The sequence below is a fragment of the Chlamydotis macqueenii genome, chromosome 8 (assembly GCF_036417535.1).
Source record: "Chlamydotis macqueenii isolate bChlMac1 chromosome 8, bChlMac1.mat, whole genome shotgun sequence".
NCBI lineage: Eukaryota > Metazoa > Chordata > Aves > Otidiformes > Otididae > Chlamydotis > Chlamydotis macqueenii.
This window is the reverse complement of record NC_141563.1, coordinates 18,344,593-18,364,321: the sequence shown is the minus strand read 5'-3', so window position 1 is coordinate 18,364,321 and position 19,729 is coordinate 18,344,593. Positions and strand designations below refer to the sequence as shown.

The 19,729-nt window shown below is 39.3% G+C and overlaps 1 protein-coding gene across 2 annotated transcripts in view; it reads right to left on the bottom strand.

Annotated features, from left to right (window-relative positions):
* Window positions 1–19,729, bottom strand: part of DPYD (dihydropyrimidine dehydrogenase) — a 370,709-nt gene that overhangs the window by 33,352 nt on the left and 317,628 nt on the right. For both annotated transcript variants that reach the window (XM_086752907.1, XM_086752908.1), the window contains one exon: window positions 18,014–18,193. In XM_086752907.1, coding sequence (XP_086609033.1) covers window positions 18,014–18,193 — 180 coding nt within the window. The remainder of the gene's footprint in view (window positions 1–18,013; window positions 18,194–19,729) is intronic.

Sequence of the window (19,729 nt, the reverse complement as noted above, 5' to 3'; positions counted from 1 at the left end):
TGCCGCTGCATGGGCTCTCCAGGTGCCTCAGCGTTACTGTCTTAGTTTAGATCAGGAGCACGCCTTTGAAGTGAATCTCCTGATTATCCTCACATACAGCACTTTGGTTCTTATGGCAGAGCGGTCTCAGAGAGCACAAGCTGGATTTTATTTTGGATTAAATGAAACCTGAATGTGTGCTCCGTGAAGGCACCTAAAATGATCTCCAGCTGCTAATGGGCACTTAGCCCATGAGAGAAGACTAGAGCTAGAATACAGTGAAAAACCCCGAAATGCATATTGTGTGGACATCAGTCTGCAGCATCAACCATTTCCTTCTGCAACTCCATTCCTATTTAGCCTATTTGTCTGCACTTCTTAATGTAAACATAGTCTCTGAGTGCTCTAATTTTTCCCACCTACAAACTAAATTAATCCATTAGGATACAAAGAACTCATGGGTGAGCTGTTTTATAATACTCAGAAAGACATTGAGCTATTATTTTTTTAGACTGTCCACACTTGGATAATGCATATATAGACACATATATTACTCACACCGTACAAAACCATGCATATTAGTCACACATTTATATTATATTACATTATACTATATTTTAGATAGAATATATTTCTGGATATTTTCTAAAAATTCTCATTGGTTTTCTTGATTTTGGAGTGTTCTTTTTCCCAGTGCCATTTTCACTAACATTCAATATAGCTCATTTTTATGTCCATCTGTCCATCTTTCATGCCCACTCACATACTACCATAATCATTGCTTTCTCTCTCTTTTTTTTTTTTTCTTTTGAGTCTTTTGCAAGACACTTAGTCTATATCCACAGTGGTAAATCAGTGTCTGGGAATGTTCCTGGGCACAAGGACATCATCTATCCTAACAAAGCATTACAACATTTTCTTGCCCGCTTTTGGCCTGTGCTGACTATCAATGTCCCAGGCAATTCCTGGAAAGGCTTTGGAAGTCGGCATGCTCCAGGAGCCGTTCCCAGCAGGCAGCCTGCCTGCAGCCAACCTGCTTTGGAGACTAACAGCTTCTGATCATTGGCACAGGCTGCTCGGTGCCAGCTGGCCTCAGTGCCCAGGAATATTTCTGGGCACATTTAATTTGAAAGTACAGACATATCTCCCCTTTCTGAAGTTAGGTGCCTATAGGAATCTAGTCACTTCTGATGTTAGTGCCCAGACAGAACGAAGTAAAACACTGTAACATCCACCCAGTTTCAATAAATACTCTCTGTCATCAGGGACTTTCTGAAACTAGACTTACAAAGCTTAATGCATAAGCATAAAAATTATGTCCTAGTGTGGAGTTATTTATCACTGATATCACTGCATTTCTGAACATTTAAGGACATCTCTTTTGTCTTTTTTTTGCAAAAATAGAAGTACAAATAGAGCTTTAAAAAGCCAAGAAAATAAACAATGTTCCAGCATGGGCCAAAATATGAGCTGCATCTTCAACCTAGTCTGAAAGCAAGATCCCGCACCACTTGTGTCCTTATTATAAGTTATTTCTCCCTTTTACAGTTACTTTAACCCACACAGGATTCTTCTCACACTCTGCAAAATGCTTCTCTAGTCTTCATTAGGAAGTCGAGCAAACTCAGGAAGCTATAAAATTTTATTTTCTACACTTTCACTGGTATCAGTGACACTGATACTGACACTGGTACAGACAGATCATAAAATCATAATATTTTGACTTAAATTTCATTTATAAGTGAAATCACAGCTTTAAAAAGATAGGGTTGATGATTTCTTCCACGGAATCTCAGCTTGTTTAATATAATTTGCTATCAATTGTTTTTTCCTTTGGAAAACTTTGCTTCAAAGTCTACACATTTCCCCAACAGAAATGAGCAGATTTGGGGGATTACTGACTCCTTTTTATAACAATGAAACTGATCTGAGATATGACAAATACTTAGCAGGTCCTAGTGACAATACTGGGACTATGGATCATATCTGAAGACTAGCCCAGACACCTAGTTCCTCACCTCAAGAATGAGAAATACCTTGAGAATTCTGGTTACAATGTCTTACTTTTTTTTTCCTGAAAATAATACAAATTGAATATGCACAGAATCAGTCTGGGCAACAGAACTGGGAACTAATTTTCATTTCCTTTCAGTATTTAATTAGGTTTCTTGAGCCTGCCTCTCAGTGTCTCTGTTTCTGTTCCAGAAGACAAAAGAAATGAGATAAAATGGACACTTGTTTCATATTGTTGTCTTCCCTTGCAAAGGTTTTATGTCACCTTCATCACCAAAACATCCCAGCAGTGTCTGTTAACTAATGAACTCCACCTATCTGTGTGGCTCACCTGCTCTCTCATTCTCATTCTTTGTGCATGGTACAAGCTGGTTTGTTTTGGTAAGATTTCAGTAATTTCCTTCCTGAAAAAAAGAAAAGCAAGCAGCAACATGGATACACTTCTGCACAGAGATGTCGAAGCTGGAAATGTGCCTTTTACTCTCAGGGTGAAAGGCAAAGGCACTGACTGAGTCTTAGTTCCTGCGGGAGCTTGTTCCATGTTGTGGACATGTCCCTAAGCCAACTCAGTCACCTCACACAGTGGTATTATTAAAAGAGCAGTGCTGAAAAGCCAGCAAGCACAAGGAATGAATGGAGTCACAGAGTATAGTCTTCCCTTGGGTTTTAAGCTAGCATTTAAGATGCAAAGGATCTTTGGTACTGATGGTACTGAAGAAAAGAGCCAAGAGCTGGTTTGCTATTCTGTGCTGGGACAGCCCATCTAAGGGCTTCCATGCCACCAACACCCGTCATTGCCAGCACATGCAAGGAGTTGGGATAAAAAAAAAAGAAAAATAAGAAGTGGAGGCCATACAAGAGATCAGTGCTTCATCTGAGATGGAAGACAGATCTTTCCTTCAGTGTGCGCTGAACCTTACAGCTGAACTGTTGTGTCAGAAAATGCTGGAAATCCAGCCTAAAAAATGGAAGGAGGATGGCCTACTGTGCTCACAGCAACTCAGTTTCTGAGCAGACATGCTGCAGCATTGTCTGCAAGCTGAAGTTTTCCAGGAGATAATTACAACTGCTGCTATTTCATACTTTTCTTTCTTTTACCTCTTAGTAGAAGGTAAATCACAGTAATAATAAATCCTTCTGCATAAATGCAAAGCAGAGCTAAAAATGAAACTGATGTCACAATTTTAATTTACCACTTTCATTGTTGTTAATTTATACGCAAGCAGCGTGCAATAAGTTTCCCCTGGAAAATAGTCAAATTCCTTTCAAGCATCCCCTAGGAAAAAACAGATACAGACATTCTGAGTTTCATGTCATATTCTTTGTAAGTCTTAAAAGACTTATTTTTTGTAAGATGGGGAAAAGAACATACCCCTGCAGCGAGACAAAGCAAAGCAGGTTTCAACCTTTATCTGAAGTTTTTGATTGCTGTGATAAGGAGCGAAGAATAATTTAAGATACCATCAACTACAATAGATCACAGTAAAATTTACAGTAGCCTTTTTTAAAGTCTTACTGTTCTTATGTACACAAAAGCCATCAGGGGCGCAAACAAAGTTGAACTTTTTGGCAGACCTCACTTCACAAGTAGCAGCTTGGTTCCAGCGCAGGTCGCTAAGCTACTCTGATCTTTCAAACATTCCTCCAGAACTTAAGCCCAGACAAACACCACAACATAAAATTTTCATCACCAGTCTGCCTCTTTTACAGCATAAGCTACACGCAATGGTCAGGACTGGGTCATGAGGGTTACCAGGCTTCACCACAGCAGGGGTCATGGTTTGGGGCACCTTGTACAGAGCACCTCCCAGGCCTGGACTCACAGAGCAAGATGGGCAGAGGGTGGCAGGAGGGCCATGGAGGGCGAGCCAGGAACAGCCGCTGCAGAGCCACTGTAGGAGAGAAAGCCTGAAATATTTTGAATTTCTTTGCAACTACTTCTGAGACACTCTTTCCATGGAAAAAGTTCAAATGTCTAGTGCTCCAGTAGATTTTGGAGGGGAAAACACCCCCAACAAAGAGGAATGAAAATTTTGAGTTGCAGAAACTTCTGTCTGGGAGAATGTAGGTAAACTATGCTACTTAAGCCAGATGACTTTCCTACTGCCCATCTTCACCTTCAAGATGACCTTTTGGTAAATTATTAACTTTTAAACAGGAAAAAGAGGGCAGCACTATTGAGAGCAATTGTGTTGTTTTCTCTGCCAGGTTTCTAGAGAAAGGGGCCACGTTTTGGGCTGAATCTGATTTCAGATTAAACAAAGTATCTGTAATTTGGTCACCACCATTATTGTACTATTACTTTCATTATAATGCTGCGTGATTACTTAAGATTTCAATTTGTATGAGTAAAAACTTTAATCTCTGAACTAGAAATATTTCCCTAAAACCAAGTAAAGCATTTTCAAAAGATAAACATCAGAAATCAGTTTTGTATTCACTGAGCTAAAACTAAGTAGTCTTCAGCAAGGTACTGAAGTTAGGTGTTTAAGCAAATGTTTACAAGTACTGTTACAATCAAAATTCTTAATTTTTAACTCTTAAAAAGATCTCTATCCCTTCAAGACTGTAAAAGCCAAGTAGCATCCAAGCACAATAAACCATCCCAGCCTAATATTTTAATTCAGTTGTTCAATAATTTCTATTTCTTTGCATTATTTTTACTTTATTATACTTTTATAATACCCTCAAATATATCTATAAAACTTTACAGCCCTTTTCCAACAGCATATGGTATGTGTTGTGAACATTAGCATGTTTATGAGCTGCAAGACAGGAAGAAAATTAAAGTACCCTTATGGGATGGAAGCAGGGAGAGTTGACTATGGTTATGAGCTGAGATTTTGATATATCCACCATGACCTATCTAATTCTTCAGTCTCCAAGTTTTTGCTGCAATTGCATTATAGAGTTACCTTGTGTTGGGCTGGTGACACTGTACAATCTCTCAATGCTTGAAACTGAAAGCAAGTTATGTTGCAACACAGTCCCTTTCACAGCAGCAACAGAGTATATCCTGGCTAAATGGGCAAAGCTAGCCTTGAATGAATTTAAAATGACTTTAAAGTGAACTAACATTTATTCCACTAGAAATGTGAAAGCAAATATTCAGTGTACCTAGATACTATTCAAGAACCATTTGTCATATCCTGATCCAATTCCACTCTCTAAATGAACACCAGTCCGTTGGGGTAGGATCTAAGAGCAGAGGCTTACTTGTCTTTCAGCTAGATGGGCATAAATGTGCCTGGTCACAGTTCTCAGTTCTGGATTTCTAAAACAAACTTTCAGGAACAACCTCTGTGGTTGACAGTATTTTTTGAGAGAGTGACCACACAAAGTGGTCACATGAGCTGTTGGGATCCAAGCTTTTGGAGTCCTCTGGTCTTTCCTGCACTCCTGACACCAGCAAGAGGGAACCTTCCTGGAGTTTCAGGACCTATCTGCAGAACAGCTGAGGAACACAAACATAATAAAACACCTCTTGCACATGCATGCATATACACATGGCTGCACATACTTTTTTTTTCTTTCAAAAAGCTCAAAAGCATTGGATGACATTTTGGACAAATGCCTCAACCCCTTCAGTCTGAACTCCTCACCCCTAGGAGCAGTAAGCCTGGTCAGTATTTCACTAGACTCTTTGCTCCCTCTTTTTGACCGTGTGTTTCTGCTTGTCAAGGTTTCAGTGTCAGAACTACACTAAGCTCCTGGGCAAGAAAAGGTTCAGCTGCCCCAACACAGGTCTCTAGCACCATGCTTCAAGATCCGGAGCTGCACAGATGCCTCAGATACCTCTAAGGTCTTAAACCACATCTCAAGGCAAATCAATCCCACTCTGAGTGTGCAACGTTCAACTATTCCAATGTCCTGATATCTGACTTCAGTGCTTATGATCAGGGACTTCACTCCTTGTGCTAGAGACTCCTAAGGGCGATTCAGCCAGTCAGATACTGTAAATTGAGACCTCTCTCCATGGATGAGCTGGGGATGGTATTCAGATAGTTAATTTGGCTACTTACAATGGACTGTGTTAAGACTCCACGGCAAAATAAATGCTAAATTCTGCACTAAAAACTATATTCCCAATGCGTGCTGAATTATGAACCAGTACCCACACAGTTAAAATAGTGGTCATGACTTCACACAGGTATCGCCTCCCAAACTGCCATTTAGGAACTAGACAATTAAAGACAGAGACTGGATGGGAAGGAAATGCTTTTTTTAAAATGGAGGCAGAGAGACAGACCTTTCAAGCTTTTCAGACTGCACGTTCATCACTCAAATGCTGTTATAAATACCTCTGCAAACAATTCACACTATGTAGACAAAAATACCTCGTTGATAAACAACAGAGAAATAAATTAAGTCTTATGGAAAAATGTAAACATTAAATTTCTCCTCCATCTGCTTTATCCTGGTAACTTAAGTCCAAAATCCAGCAGCAGGCACAGAAGCCCACCCACAGAAGGTCAAAAACCAAGCTATGACAAAATTGCTAACAAAATGGCTGCAGTCTATCAAATGAATGACTATGACTTTGTTGTGAAGGAGAGAGGGGAGTTCTGGAGCGTGAGGCATTAATTAGGCCTGCTCTGCACCACCCAGAACGGCAGCTCTGAGAGATCATGCACGCTCCTTCTGGGTGCTCTTTTATAAATGTTGATTACGAAAGGCACACTCATGCTACAGTCGTCAAAAGATTTCTTGTTGCTCACGCTTTAACGGCTAAGTTTAGAGGTTCCAGAACATCGTTTATGCTAACGTAAATGGAATGTGAGCTTAGTGATACATTTTTGGTAAAAGACACAACGTAGGTATATTTGTGCTTATAGAGCGTTGTGGGTTTACAGTGAGCCTTCTGGTTTTCAAGTTACAAATGGGAATTTTTGAAATGGACATTTCAAAATGTCAGAAGTGCTCAGCATTTGAAAGACGGCTCAGTAAAGGCAGTGAAAAACTGCTGGAGAGTCTGGATTAGACTTTTGGTCTGGAATTGGAAAAGATGCCTTTTGGCATATATTTCGTATTTTAAATGAGAGCACAACTATTCAGAAAAACAGTAAGTAATGATTAGCATTTAGGATATAATGTTCTATGCTGTAATGATGGGTCATATAAATAAATAAAGTTATAGTAGATAGGTCCTAGAATTCAACGACTTTAAACTCAACTGCAAGGTTTTGTCTTGAATGATGAAAAAAATGCACTATTTCAGCAGCATACTTCTGGGTTTCTCATGAATCTAGACATACTGTATAAAACAACAAGGTATTTTATAGCTTTTATGTATAAATAAATCAGCAACTTGGAAGAAATACAACACAGTAATAGAAAAAAATGCATTAATTATTCCAAGGAGTCAAACAGGAAAGAGACAAAATGATTAATGAAAGAACAGATATATGATATGACATATCCTGACCAATATATGGGTTATACAGTGACTTACACTGGATAGTTCCAAATGTGGTTATCAAAAACAGAGCTGTGGCATAAAAAAAAATAAAAGGGAGCTATTTCATTAAAACTTGTCTGCTGAGTTGAATGAAGGGCAAAAAAGGTCTTACGTATGTGAGGATTAGACCCACCTTCGTAATAATAGCTAGGGTAGGTGTTCTTAAACATCAACCATCAGAGTACCCAAGTGCAATCAGCCTGAATGAGATCCCAAGAAATCAATACAATTCTTGCCAGGCCCCTTCAAACTATTACAGAGTCCCAATGTGCTGCGGAGCAGCAGATTACGGGCTGGCTGTAATTGTTCCCTGGAACAACCCAAACACAGTTCCTAGGCCTTAATGAATTCTGTACAGCATGAACAGGTCAGCAAAGTGCAGAAATCTCTTTTCTCAACTCCTACATGTAGAAATGGTGTGGCCAACAGGTCCATTCAGTTATTGGGGGCACTTGCTCTGTGCCAATGTATGACTAATGGGCAATGCAACAGAATGACATTTTAAATCCATTTGTCCATAAAAACTCAGGAAGTACCACTCTGACTGCTGAGGCATCCATGTGGTTGGATCATAACCACACAAGATTACAGAAAAACCTTCACGAGTTTTTTACAGCTTAAGATAAAATAAGTGGGAAAGGACATAATCATGTTCCTTAAGCATGATCTTAATCTTTAAGCAAAAAGAAGACATTTGAATTGTATATCATTAGATACTGTTAGCTCCAGTGGCTTATACTGAGTCACTATCTGAACACTTTGTTGGGATGCAGTGGCTTCCCAGGATAGCCCCTAGTGCACAGTTGAAATGATGGAAAAGGCCATACCCTAAATCGTGCAAATCACGCAGGAAAAGTCTACTAGTCCAGAACACACTCCTAGCAACCCAAAATTTCTCCCAGCAGTACTTCTGTTAAACGTCATGCATTCAAGTTTTAAAAGACCTCCCTACCTTTAATCTCAGCAACCCAGCATGAAACCTCCATCATTTCTACAAAAAGGCTTTCCTTCCAATCAGGATAATTTTCCTCCTGCTTTTCCTGAACACTTTTTTTTTTTTCCAATTCAGCTCATCAGTCTTGGTTGAGTTCTCACTCTACATCATAAAATCCCCCTCTCAATTGATTGCAAACTTCAAATATTCGTAGACCACCAAGTTCTTCACCTCTTCTGTTTACATGCATCATTTAGGCAGGATACATGGACACTTAAGAGTTTTAGCTTCTTTAGCTTCTCCCCATAAATTACTCCTAGATTTCTTGTACATCTATGCATGTACACTTAGTGCTGTGCTTAACGGCCAGATCTGTTCCTAAGAGAATTTAAGAGATGTTGTAGTCAAAATTCCTCTCAAAATGAGCACAAGAATAACACAATTCTTGGAAAACAGGCTGAAAATGAATACTTACTTTGCTGTCTATGACAAATACCAGACTTTGTTTTGCACTTTCCTTGCACCTTGCTATCCAAGTAAACAGCTTTCTTGGATGAGAAGTTTAAAGGGACAATAACTCTTTCAGAAGCTAAAAGCCCGAGTCTTTACATGCATATCAGTAAGTGCGTCTGTGACTGGTACCATAAACAAAATGGGAACACATAAATAAAAGCAGGTTTTACTAAGAATAGCTACCTGTAGATACAGAAGAGACATTTCTGATTGCATAGACATTTCTGAGCCATCTGGATGTCTGTTGGATATAACCTGCAATGCTCTAAGACTACATCTCATATAATATCAAGCATTTTACCAGTGCTTAATGAATAAAAAGATGGTTAGAATTATTGCTTAGAAATACACAATATTGTTAATAAATGACTTCTCTCACTAGGGGTAGATTCTAGAGGAAGAATTTCATATCATCAGACTCTCAGACTAGTAATTATAGCTTACATTTTGAAAGGCATAACCTTGCTTTCACGGATGCAATTTGCATCAAAATCTGCGCTTACAAAATCAGGGAGAAGAGTTTTACACACATAAATTAATTGCCGATACATTTTCTAGTGCTTGAACTGTAGACAATCAGCTATCAGTCACTACTGACCAGGGCTTTACTCAGCGAGGACACAAAGAGTAAGGCTCTGCAACTAATACCAATCCCATAAACGCTGCAGTGTCCTAAACATCCCCAAATTCTGCGAGTTTCACCTGACAAAGAAAAATCTCTTTGGCAGTAAAAGCTGGTACAGAACTGAGGGCTGGAGAAAGAGGGGGAGAGGGAGAGAGTGATTTGCTCTCAATGAATATGAAAAAGCTGATCTCTGCCATTGAGGAAAATTCTTGCACCAGCAAGTGCTGGCTGATTGCGATGAGGAATGCTTTATCACCAGGATCCAGACACCCTTTCATATGGTGATTATTATTCCTGTCATGACCCTCTGGTCATCAAGCCGTAGTGTCTTTTGTCACAAAACAACTATCCAATAAGGAATAATCTAGGAATAAGCCTGTAGCATAATATCCTCTACTTGCTTATACACACAGCAGGAGGAGGAAAATCTTCTTCCTATGAGTTATTACCTGCTCTAATCCACTTTGGAAAACAGCAGTATTTCCTTAATTTTTTGAAGCATGCAAACATATTTTTCACAAACCAGTTACCTAAATAGCTCTGCCCAGAGCTGAATGCAAACCTAAAAGCTCTCTCAACTAGTAACAAATAGTCCAACATCACTGCCAGATCCATGGCAGCATAGGAATTGACAAATATTCCCATTAAAACTTGATGAGGACATGCAAAGGCTGAACTGCATGCCAGCTTGCCTCTACCTTTAATTTCAAATTGTCTTCTACAAGGCTGAGGTCTGGCCTAATTCCTGATGCTATTCTTGGAGCAACAGCTCTGACAAACAGAGGTAATGCATGTATAAAGCCCCCAAAAAAACACATACCACCTCGCAACATTCGCTCAGTTTTAGTTCCTATAAAATAAAACACTGCTAAATTCTTCAGAATAGAGACATTTTATATTAACATCACCATTGTCCATATTATCCAACTACGAAATTCTGTAGAACTCATTTAACCTCCCACGCACTATTTCTCTGGCTTTTCTAATTCAGCTGCTTGAGAAAGGGGCTACCCCTCTGCAGTCGCAGACAGCGCGCACTGCGCTGAAAGGATGCGAGGGAGAGGGGCTGGGAACCCGTACTCCAGGAGCAGACACGAGAAGCCATATCTGGCTGTGCAGGCCAGGTCTTTTTAATGTCTTTTCTGTCCTTATTGCTTATGTAGATCACCTAACACAAGGGCTGTTCTGAATGGTTTTCTCCAACTAGCAAGCTAACCCTAAGTCACAAATACAACAATACGTATACAACTGTACAGAATAAAAAATTAATGGTGTTAGAGAAGGATGATGCACAGAGACATTATATGTTACACTGGGGAGGAAGTGGGGGTAAGTGTGCATGGTTAATATGAAAAGATGTCAAAAAAAATGAAGCATAATAATAGTGCAATTTATCCTTGCTAAACGTACTGCGCTGTGCTATAATTAAATATGAAAACCTAAATTTATCTCTATGTTCGGCTGTCATTAACTTAACAGGGAGTGCACATGTTCTAATCTAATGGCTGATTTTTTTTTTCTCCATGTGCAGCATATTAAAATGTATATTAGCCTCAAGGTGCATAAACACAAAATAATAGACCAAAGGTTTTGGCCTGTGGAGAAAAAAATCCATGCTCAAAGGCCGTCAAGTAGCTGGTGATGCAGGGGAGACACTCACTTAGCCTCATTAAGCCAAAGCTCTCTTTTGCTTGTCTTTTGTTCTGCATGACAGCAGCCTCTTTGTTGTATAATAATTCATTCCAAGTTCGTTCCAAGCTACCGAAACTGGTGAACTGTGGCCATTTTAATGAGCAGTATTGGTGGTATGCATAATCTGGAAGCCACGTGGACCAGGCAATCACAGAGCACTGCAGCCAGCAAAATGAGATACTGTCGAAATCACAAATTTGTCAAGTTGTTTTTGGACAGGGTATTATAATAAGCACTAAAATATGCATCTTATTACTCTGCATCTGCCAGTCAAAGATCACTGTAATGAATGCATGCTGCAGGGTATGACCAGGCCGTTTCCCTAAGTAAAACAAACTGTAGAGTACAAAAAAAAGAATTATGTATTTTTGGCAGTGCCTGGATTTGTTTTTTTAAAATCCTTTTGCATCAGGAGTTGGATTTTCCTGGCTTGATGTCCGTTTCCAGCAGTGAACGCACTAAAACCACCACAGCTAAGGAGTTAACGTGAATTCATTGTTTCTTAATAGCCACATTTACCGGCTGTGAATATGAAACTTTAAACTCGGTGCTTGAAGCAAATTTAGCATATAGTATGTACAAAACTCACAAAGATTAAACCACTTTAAATCCACTTTAATAATCCTGGTTCCTTTTGTTTTATCTATTTCTACTGCAAATGGCTTCACCGTGAGGGAAGATACATTTTATGTAACAACCTGCAGTCTCTGTGAGAAACAGCACTGTAGATAATCACAACATAAACTTCCATAATAGACGAGTTAGGAGGAAAAAAAATAATGTTAGAGAGGTCCTTTTTTCTACAAATCGGTCAGGCCAGGGATTGCTCAGAATTCCTTTTGGCTTGCAGGCGCTGGGAGGTTCACCAAGAGCAGCAAACCTCCTTGCGCAGTGGGGTGCAGAGGTCTGCTCTGCTGGCACTCCCAAAAACGCTACTGGTGATGCTCCACAGAGGGACCATCAGGCTCCCCCCAGCAGTCATGCCTGTGGAGACTTTTCATCACCTCAGGGAGGTGGGGAAAGACAGAGAGAGGGAAGCAGGAGGAAAGGACTTAATTCCTCATGTGCCTGCAGATGCTGCTTGAGATATATTTTGGCAGAGATTTATTTTCAGTCAACCCAACAAGAATATGCGGCAACAGTCTCTGAGTGTGCTGATGCACAGGCCCCATAATACCCTAAACCAACAGGTTTCTTGATCAGTACTGGCTTATATCTAAGAAGCTTTGCCTGGCTAAAAGCTGTATTTCAGGTGCAAGCCTTAGCTAATGGGAAAAAGGATCAAACAGCCTAAAATTAATTCCACACCCCCCTCTCCCCCGACTCTTCTTCAGAACTGGTGATGGCAATATGGGAAAAACGGTTTCTTCATCAATGTTAATTTTTTATTGAAATCTCTATGTCACTATAAGGTGAGATGATCTGTATTTCTGGGCATGGCCACAAACACTGTTTTTCTGTCTTCTTTAGGTAGGGCTGGAAATAAAGGGGCAGTTCTTCACCATACTGGACAAACTTGCATTCCCTAACACCAAGAAGCACTTTGCATAAGGAAGGATGAAAACCTCTGCTAGGGAAGGCAGTCAGAGGTCTTGAAGAATCTGAAAGCAGCCAAAATTTTCTGCATGCATTGCAATAGTGTTCTTGCACGGCTGGAAGTTCACAGTTTATTTATTTAATACAAGCGCTAATCTAATCTTTTGTATGGAATCTTGATGTCATAGCAAGGTTTTTTCTCTGCCGTACAAAAGGCTACTTAGATTTGACTGCAATCAAGTTAGAATTTAGCAGGTTTGTACTGTTTGGAAGACTCAGCTTTTAGTACCCATACATACTTAAAGGAATTGCATATTTTTGTCTTAATGGGAAGTCCATCCATTCAGAGAATAAAATCAGCAGCTTGCTAAATTTAAGGTGATAAGAATTTTCACTGAAGTTCACACATTGGATGGTGCATGTTCAGGATCATTCTCTCTCATCTGTCTGCTGCAGAAAATCACCTTCTATAAATGTGTTTTTAGCAGATATGGTTTTAACATTTTCAATGCAGCACAATCTTTTAACAGTTGAGGATTCACTATGAAAACCAGTTTGGTTTGGGTTTTGGATATTTCTGGAATCAAGATGCTTAAATTATTACTTTTTCTTGTTTTTAATTTTTAAACTTTTAGACATGATCAAACAAACACCAGTTTTTGCAAAACTTCTAGTCCTGAAAGCAAAGTATGAAATATCCATACATATTTATCTCTTCCTATAAACCCACACTTGCCAACTGAATATGCTGCCACATTTTTAATGCTTAGCTACCTGGCACACATAGTGGCCACTATGCTAAGTATGATTTTTATAGCTGACATCAGGTGGAAGTTTATACAGAAAAACACTATACTACTTCTGTGACCACCAGCTGACACCAGTGCATTTCTGGGACATAATCACTTCAGCTCTCTGGACTAAGATCAGTGAGCAACTAATGAAAGATTCCTGTAATAAACAGACAAGGTGAGACAGTGACTACGCACACGAGATCGAATTGCATCTCTGAGGAATATTGTGCCTTAGCCAGGTACAGAGTTATCTTTATCGCTTCTGGTCACGTATCTTCCTGAGAAACTCAGGAACATTATTTTAGAACATTATTCTGTTAATTTTGGATTATAAGGATACTACCTGTGCTCTCCCTCTCTCTTATGCACCCCCCCTAGTAACTATGGGTTGTAAGAGCATGCTCTACATCTTTACTGTCTGCCTGATTGCATCACACACTTGATCTCAGTCCTAAATTCATGCTGAGGTAAGTGTGCTTTTACAAAAGTTCTTCCTCAAGGGAGTCAGTAAGAAGCAGTGTGGTGTCATCATTACATTGCCATTCTCTTATCTCAGTGTCGAGATTTGCAAGCTGAGATTATAGCTGAGACAAGCTGACAAGTTTTATTCCATGCATTCAATGGAAAGGTGATTCAGAGGTGATATTAATGACAGTCATCTATGTCAAGGCTTCAAAAATGTCAAGTCCTTCCACAGAAAAAAAACCTCCAACTAAATAAGCTATCAGAAAAGCAACGAGGAAGGAAGGCCAGAAGACTGGCTTTGTCCACCTTGGTGAGTCTGATGCAGCATCTGAGCTAGGACAGGCTTCAGAGCAGTTATGGATAAGGCTAAAACCACAGGAAAGAATGAATAAAATTGGAGGAGCTGTGGAAAACAGTACCACCCGGTGACTGGAAGCCATGACTGAGGTCAGCATTTCTAAGTGGGAATCTCACTGCTATTACAGGCAGGGTAGTGCCCCAGGCCACATCTTGGACAACGGCAAGTATCGACTCCAGCAGCAACTGCTGCGTTAGCAAAAGGGAAAAAGCTAGCGCTATTGAAAAGACTATCAGAAAGTATCTACTAGCTGGCTCAAAGATGATAAATTTAGGGTCTATATGCCAAAAGAATACATTTCGCAACAGTGAAAAACATAAAAACAACACTAAGGTTTACAAAATATTTTCCAGTGATATGATGCTTCTCATGTGTTAAGGACTACAAATTATCACATGAAAGTATTAGTTTCATTAATGAAGGAGCATGAACAGTACTAATCAACACGATTCTCTTTTTCAGCCAAAAAGTTGATATGTTTGCTATTAAACTACTTCTTATACTACACTATTTAGCACAGTATTTTTAGTATTCTTTCTGTTTAGGAAGGAAATTATTGTGATAATTGTAACAACTGATGGTGATAACTGTTCAGTTTGTCCTTTATCTGGTGACTGCGTGGCAAGACAGCCATTTAGAAGAAAGTATTTATCTTTTAGTTTACCCTGGTCATCAAATACTACAATATTTCATGACAAAACTTTACTGTGCCACTCTCCTGTGGCAACACTGTGCACTCAGCATCTGTTTGATGCTGAAAACAGGACAGAAAATGAATTATCAAAAGAACAGTGCACTGCTATGTAAAAATATGGACACTAACATTCAATATTGCTCTGTGAATCAAAATAGATACTATTATGAACATACTTAGCTGGGAACAGGATCAGTTCTAACTGCAATATATTCAAAACTGAAAAAGGCTCAAATAATTTGTATACAATCAGAAGGCAAGTGGTTCTTCACACTGTCGAAAATAATTCTTGTCCCTCAGTTCCTTCTTGTTAAATTTTCAATTGCCTGAAATTCTTATTTCCATGATTCTATGGGAAAATTAATAGGAATTTTGTAACAAAATGGAGGATGATTCCTTTATATTTTTACATTTACTGCACCAAAAATAAAACATACCTAAATTAGCATCTCCATTTTTTTTTTTTTTATGCAAAAGTTCATCAGTATTTGCTGCTTAGCTTCTTATGGGGTCTTACTGAAGAGACTGCATTTCATCTCACAGTAATACCAAGACAAACTTGGACAGCTCTTTATAAGTTTTTCAAATCGTAATGCAGGATTTTGGCTGTCACATTTTACTCCATGTATAACAAATACATTCCTACACATTACTTTTATTGATGAGAACATACACATCACACCAACAGGCTATCTTCTCTTTTCCAAATAGAGAGTAAGGACATGCTTTTTAGTGAATTTATTTTAGAAAGAGAATCAGAAGTATGCATTATGACTTCCTGCCAAGCAAGCTAGATATCTGTGTTTGAATCTAGGTGAAACTACAGTACTTAACTAAATTTACTCGGCACAAGTACATGAAATCCAATATTGATAATAATTTATGAAGGTAAGAATACTGATTCCTATAATACTGCAAACTTAGTTTATGATAACATAATTAGTTACACTAATAACACTGCTTAGGCACAGGCTTGCTAATTATGACATTATAAATATTAATGATATCAAGCCTTTGTATTTGATTGCCCCTAGTAGCATCATTTATCATGGTATTTCCTTTTACCCATGTTGTATTATTTGTCTTCCTTTTCCCTTGAATGTTCATTCCTGGACAAACAGCCATCCTGAGCTCATGCCTAAAATATATCACCACCTTTACAAATGATGCAGCCTGGTTAACTTCATATGTTATTATTTAGTAGCAATGAACCAATGATATAATTCGGCGCTAAGGGCAATCAAATACACAATCAGTTCTATTCTGTATGCCTTGTTCCTTTTAAATGTCTAACAGAGCCAGCCAGACAAGATTACATAGGTCTTTGTTTTTCATTCCTTTTCATGCAACCTGTTTCAAGTTAAGATTCCTTTGAATTATTAAATGCTTCCTTAAAGCATCTTTTCACGCTACCTTTTTAAAGTTAATTATTGATGTAGTGACAAGTGGAAAAGACCAAGAATTATAATTTTTTTTTCCTCACTCAAAAGGACATGAGAAACATCTTTGACAATGGTTGTCTGTTTAGTAAAATAAAAGGTAATACAAAGATAGAACACTGAATGCAGCTTTAAAGAACAATTACAACAAATCTCTGTTACATGAGTTGGAAATGCTGGGTATGTTTCTACAGGTGTTAAAGGAAGGAAGTTTAAATATATAACCCTTTGAGCCTGGTTTAAATGCTTAACATAAGTAGATGAAAATGAAACTTCTTATATCTTGTTTTATTTTTAAGCAGTGTATTATCCAGAGCTTTAGGAATAGGATTGTCTTTTCTCCTGGAAGGTAATGTTATAATTTTCAGAGCTCCACAGAGAACAACAATATAGGAGTCTCTAATCTCCTGCTAAATCCAACTCCAGTCATCAGCAACGATAAGCAGAGATTTGGAGGCATTTGACACTCCGAATCCTATTCTTTTGTAATTCTGTACTTTCTACAACATTTTCAACAGTGTTATATCAGATTTTTGGAAGGATAATCAATAGGCATGATGTATAACTGAAATCAGTCTTCAAAGTGATCCCCCCTAGTAACCAGAAACAAAAGCTCAGCCTCCCTGCTGTGCAGGTATTTTGCTTAGAGCAGTAGGCAGCAGGGCATCAGTAGGAAGCCAGTTACACCTCCCTGCTTCTCAGCATGGATCAGCCGGTGCCCTGGTAGAGGGGTGAGCAGTACTGGAGCAGCTGCAACCCACTGCATCTGGCAAAAATCTCCAAAGATGCTTTTGTAGCAGGGAACTACTAGAGCAGAGAGGAAAGACAGTTCAGAGGTTAGGATTTCAGAGAGACCATAGTTTACATTCCTATTCCACTACAGACTTTCTAGTTTAAATGATCTTATGGAATCTATTAAATTATTCCGTGTCACTGTTCTTTACCTGCCTTGCAGAGGGTTCAGGTGTCAGCACACGTGAAAGACCATGAGATGCTCAGGTACGATGATCGAAGGGCCACTCCTACCTGATCTGGTGTTCCAACTTCAGCTGGTTTGTGACAAGCTGTCTCAGCTGGTCAGGTCCAGTGCTAGGGGGACCTTCATGTCTCCTGAATGTTGCACCCTGGCTGGAATACTCAGGAACTTCTGGCACGGTATTAGTATCAACCTGAATTGAGTTAGTTTCATTAAAACAAGTCGTTCTAGAACTTGTTCCAATGCATCTCTAATTTTACATCCTACACTTTTTAAAAAGATATGATGCTATGAATCAAGTAAGATAATATATTTATAGTAGAAATGTTATCCCATATCAAGTCATTTGAAGTTTATCTTCTTAAGCTGCCCTCAGATATTTGTTAATACTCAGAAGGAAAAAGACTTGGTGGCTAATTGTGACCGCAGCAGTGGTTAACCAAGGTAAGTAGCAGAAACTGCAAACAATGATTATGGAATTGTACTTAAAGCCAAGACATGGTGTCATTATACAGGAATGGCAATGAAACAACGTACCTTTCCCATCAGAGCAGCAAGTCTAGGTACTGGTTTTCCTTTCAGATGGCTCATGGTTGCAGGACTCTGTCCATTCCAGTCTTCAAGTTCCTCAATGCTTTGCAGGTAAAGAAGAGCTTGCAGTCCAGTGCAGTAGTCATCAATAACAGTGAAATCTTGATTCTGGATTGCACTGCACACCTACAAAACATAGGTCAGTTATCAGCAACATCCTTGCAGAGGAGCATATGGAATTAGGAGGCTCTTTGGACTTACCGATTATCAGATGGCCGTTACTGCAACTTCTCTGGGGAAGAACTACAATACTTCAGGATATTAATTGGCTTCTTAATCCTATGTCATGATACCACCACTGCATTTCAGGAAAAAAATAAAGGACTCAATAACACTAGTTATGCCTATGTTTCCTAATGACAGTCCTGAGACCAGACCTGGAGGCTGTTTAGAAGTAAGTCTGCAAGCCCAATCCCAAGTTTGCCTGCCAAGAGTGCCAATGCTGAGCAGGCCAAGCACACAGGCAAACCACCAGCTATGCTCAGACCTTTGCCTGCAGACAGTAGCATTCCCCAGCCTGCTCTTGTCAGGAAGCACAGACGTATCCAGTTAGGTCCCAGTCAAGCAAATCACAGAACTACAGACCTGCTGAGGGTTGCAAGGCATCTCTAGAGATTGCCTTGTTGAACCTCCCAGCTCAGAGAAGGGTCAACTAGAGGAGGCTACCCAAGACTGTATCCTGTTGGGATTTGAGTATCTTCAAAGACAGAGGCTACCCAACCTCTCCAGGGAACCTGGTCCAGTGTTCAATCTCTCTTGCAGTTTTTTCTTATATTTAAACAGGATCTCCTGTGTTCCAGTTTGTGCCCATTGCCTCTTGTCCTTTCACTGGATACCCCTGAGAAGAATCTGTCTCTGACAAAAGCGTTTCAGCAAACAGCACCCATTAAGCTGGCCTGTTACTATGGGTGAACATTGCCAGGCACAGAACAAAATGGTCCCCTTCTACCAATCACCGCCTGCCATTCAGTGGTACTGGGAGGCCAGGTCACTTTGGTTTAGATACTTTAGAAACACAGACAGCAATATAGATTTATAAACATATAAAGCAACGATCCCTGACCTGCAGAGCTTGACATCTAAACACCAAACTACTGACAGCAGAGAACAGTCTGACAATTTACATGGATTCTCCTGGACCACTTTGTGGATATCAACTCAGATTTATACCCACAGAGATCCCGAATCAAACTGACAAGTGAATAAAAAATCCCTGACTCTTCTCTGAACACCTTCTCATTAGCTAAACTCTAATCATCCATCAGTGACGAGGTGCAGGGTTGGTTGAGTACCATTAATTGTCAGTCCCTGGAAATGCTTGGAAATTCCAGATGTGTCAGTGTTTTCAGCCTCTGATTCAGCTTTTATTCAAAAAGCTAAAAAGAATGCTCCTGATAATACCTACACTTACATATACACATAATGAACACAACAATGAAATAGCCACCTAATTCAGACCATGAATGTGTGCACGTGCACAAACACATCCACAATGCTTGGATGTGAAAACACACCTTGCATCATGATTGATATTGACACTTAAAAAATACAGGAAATATGTAATTGCTTTTCACATTTCAGAAATGATAATAAAACTTGCAATTCTGAAGGCAGGTACACATCACACTGTAAAATGCCATACACTACATCTGTACAAGAAAA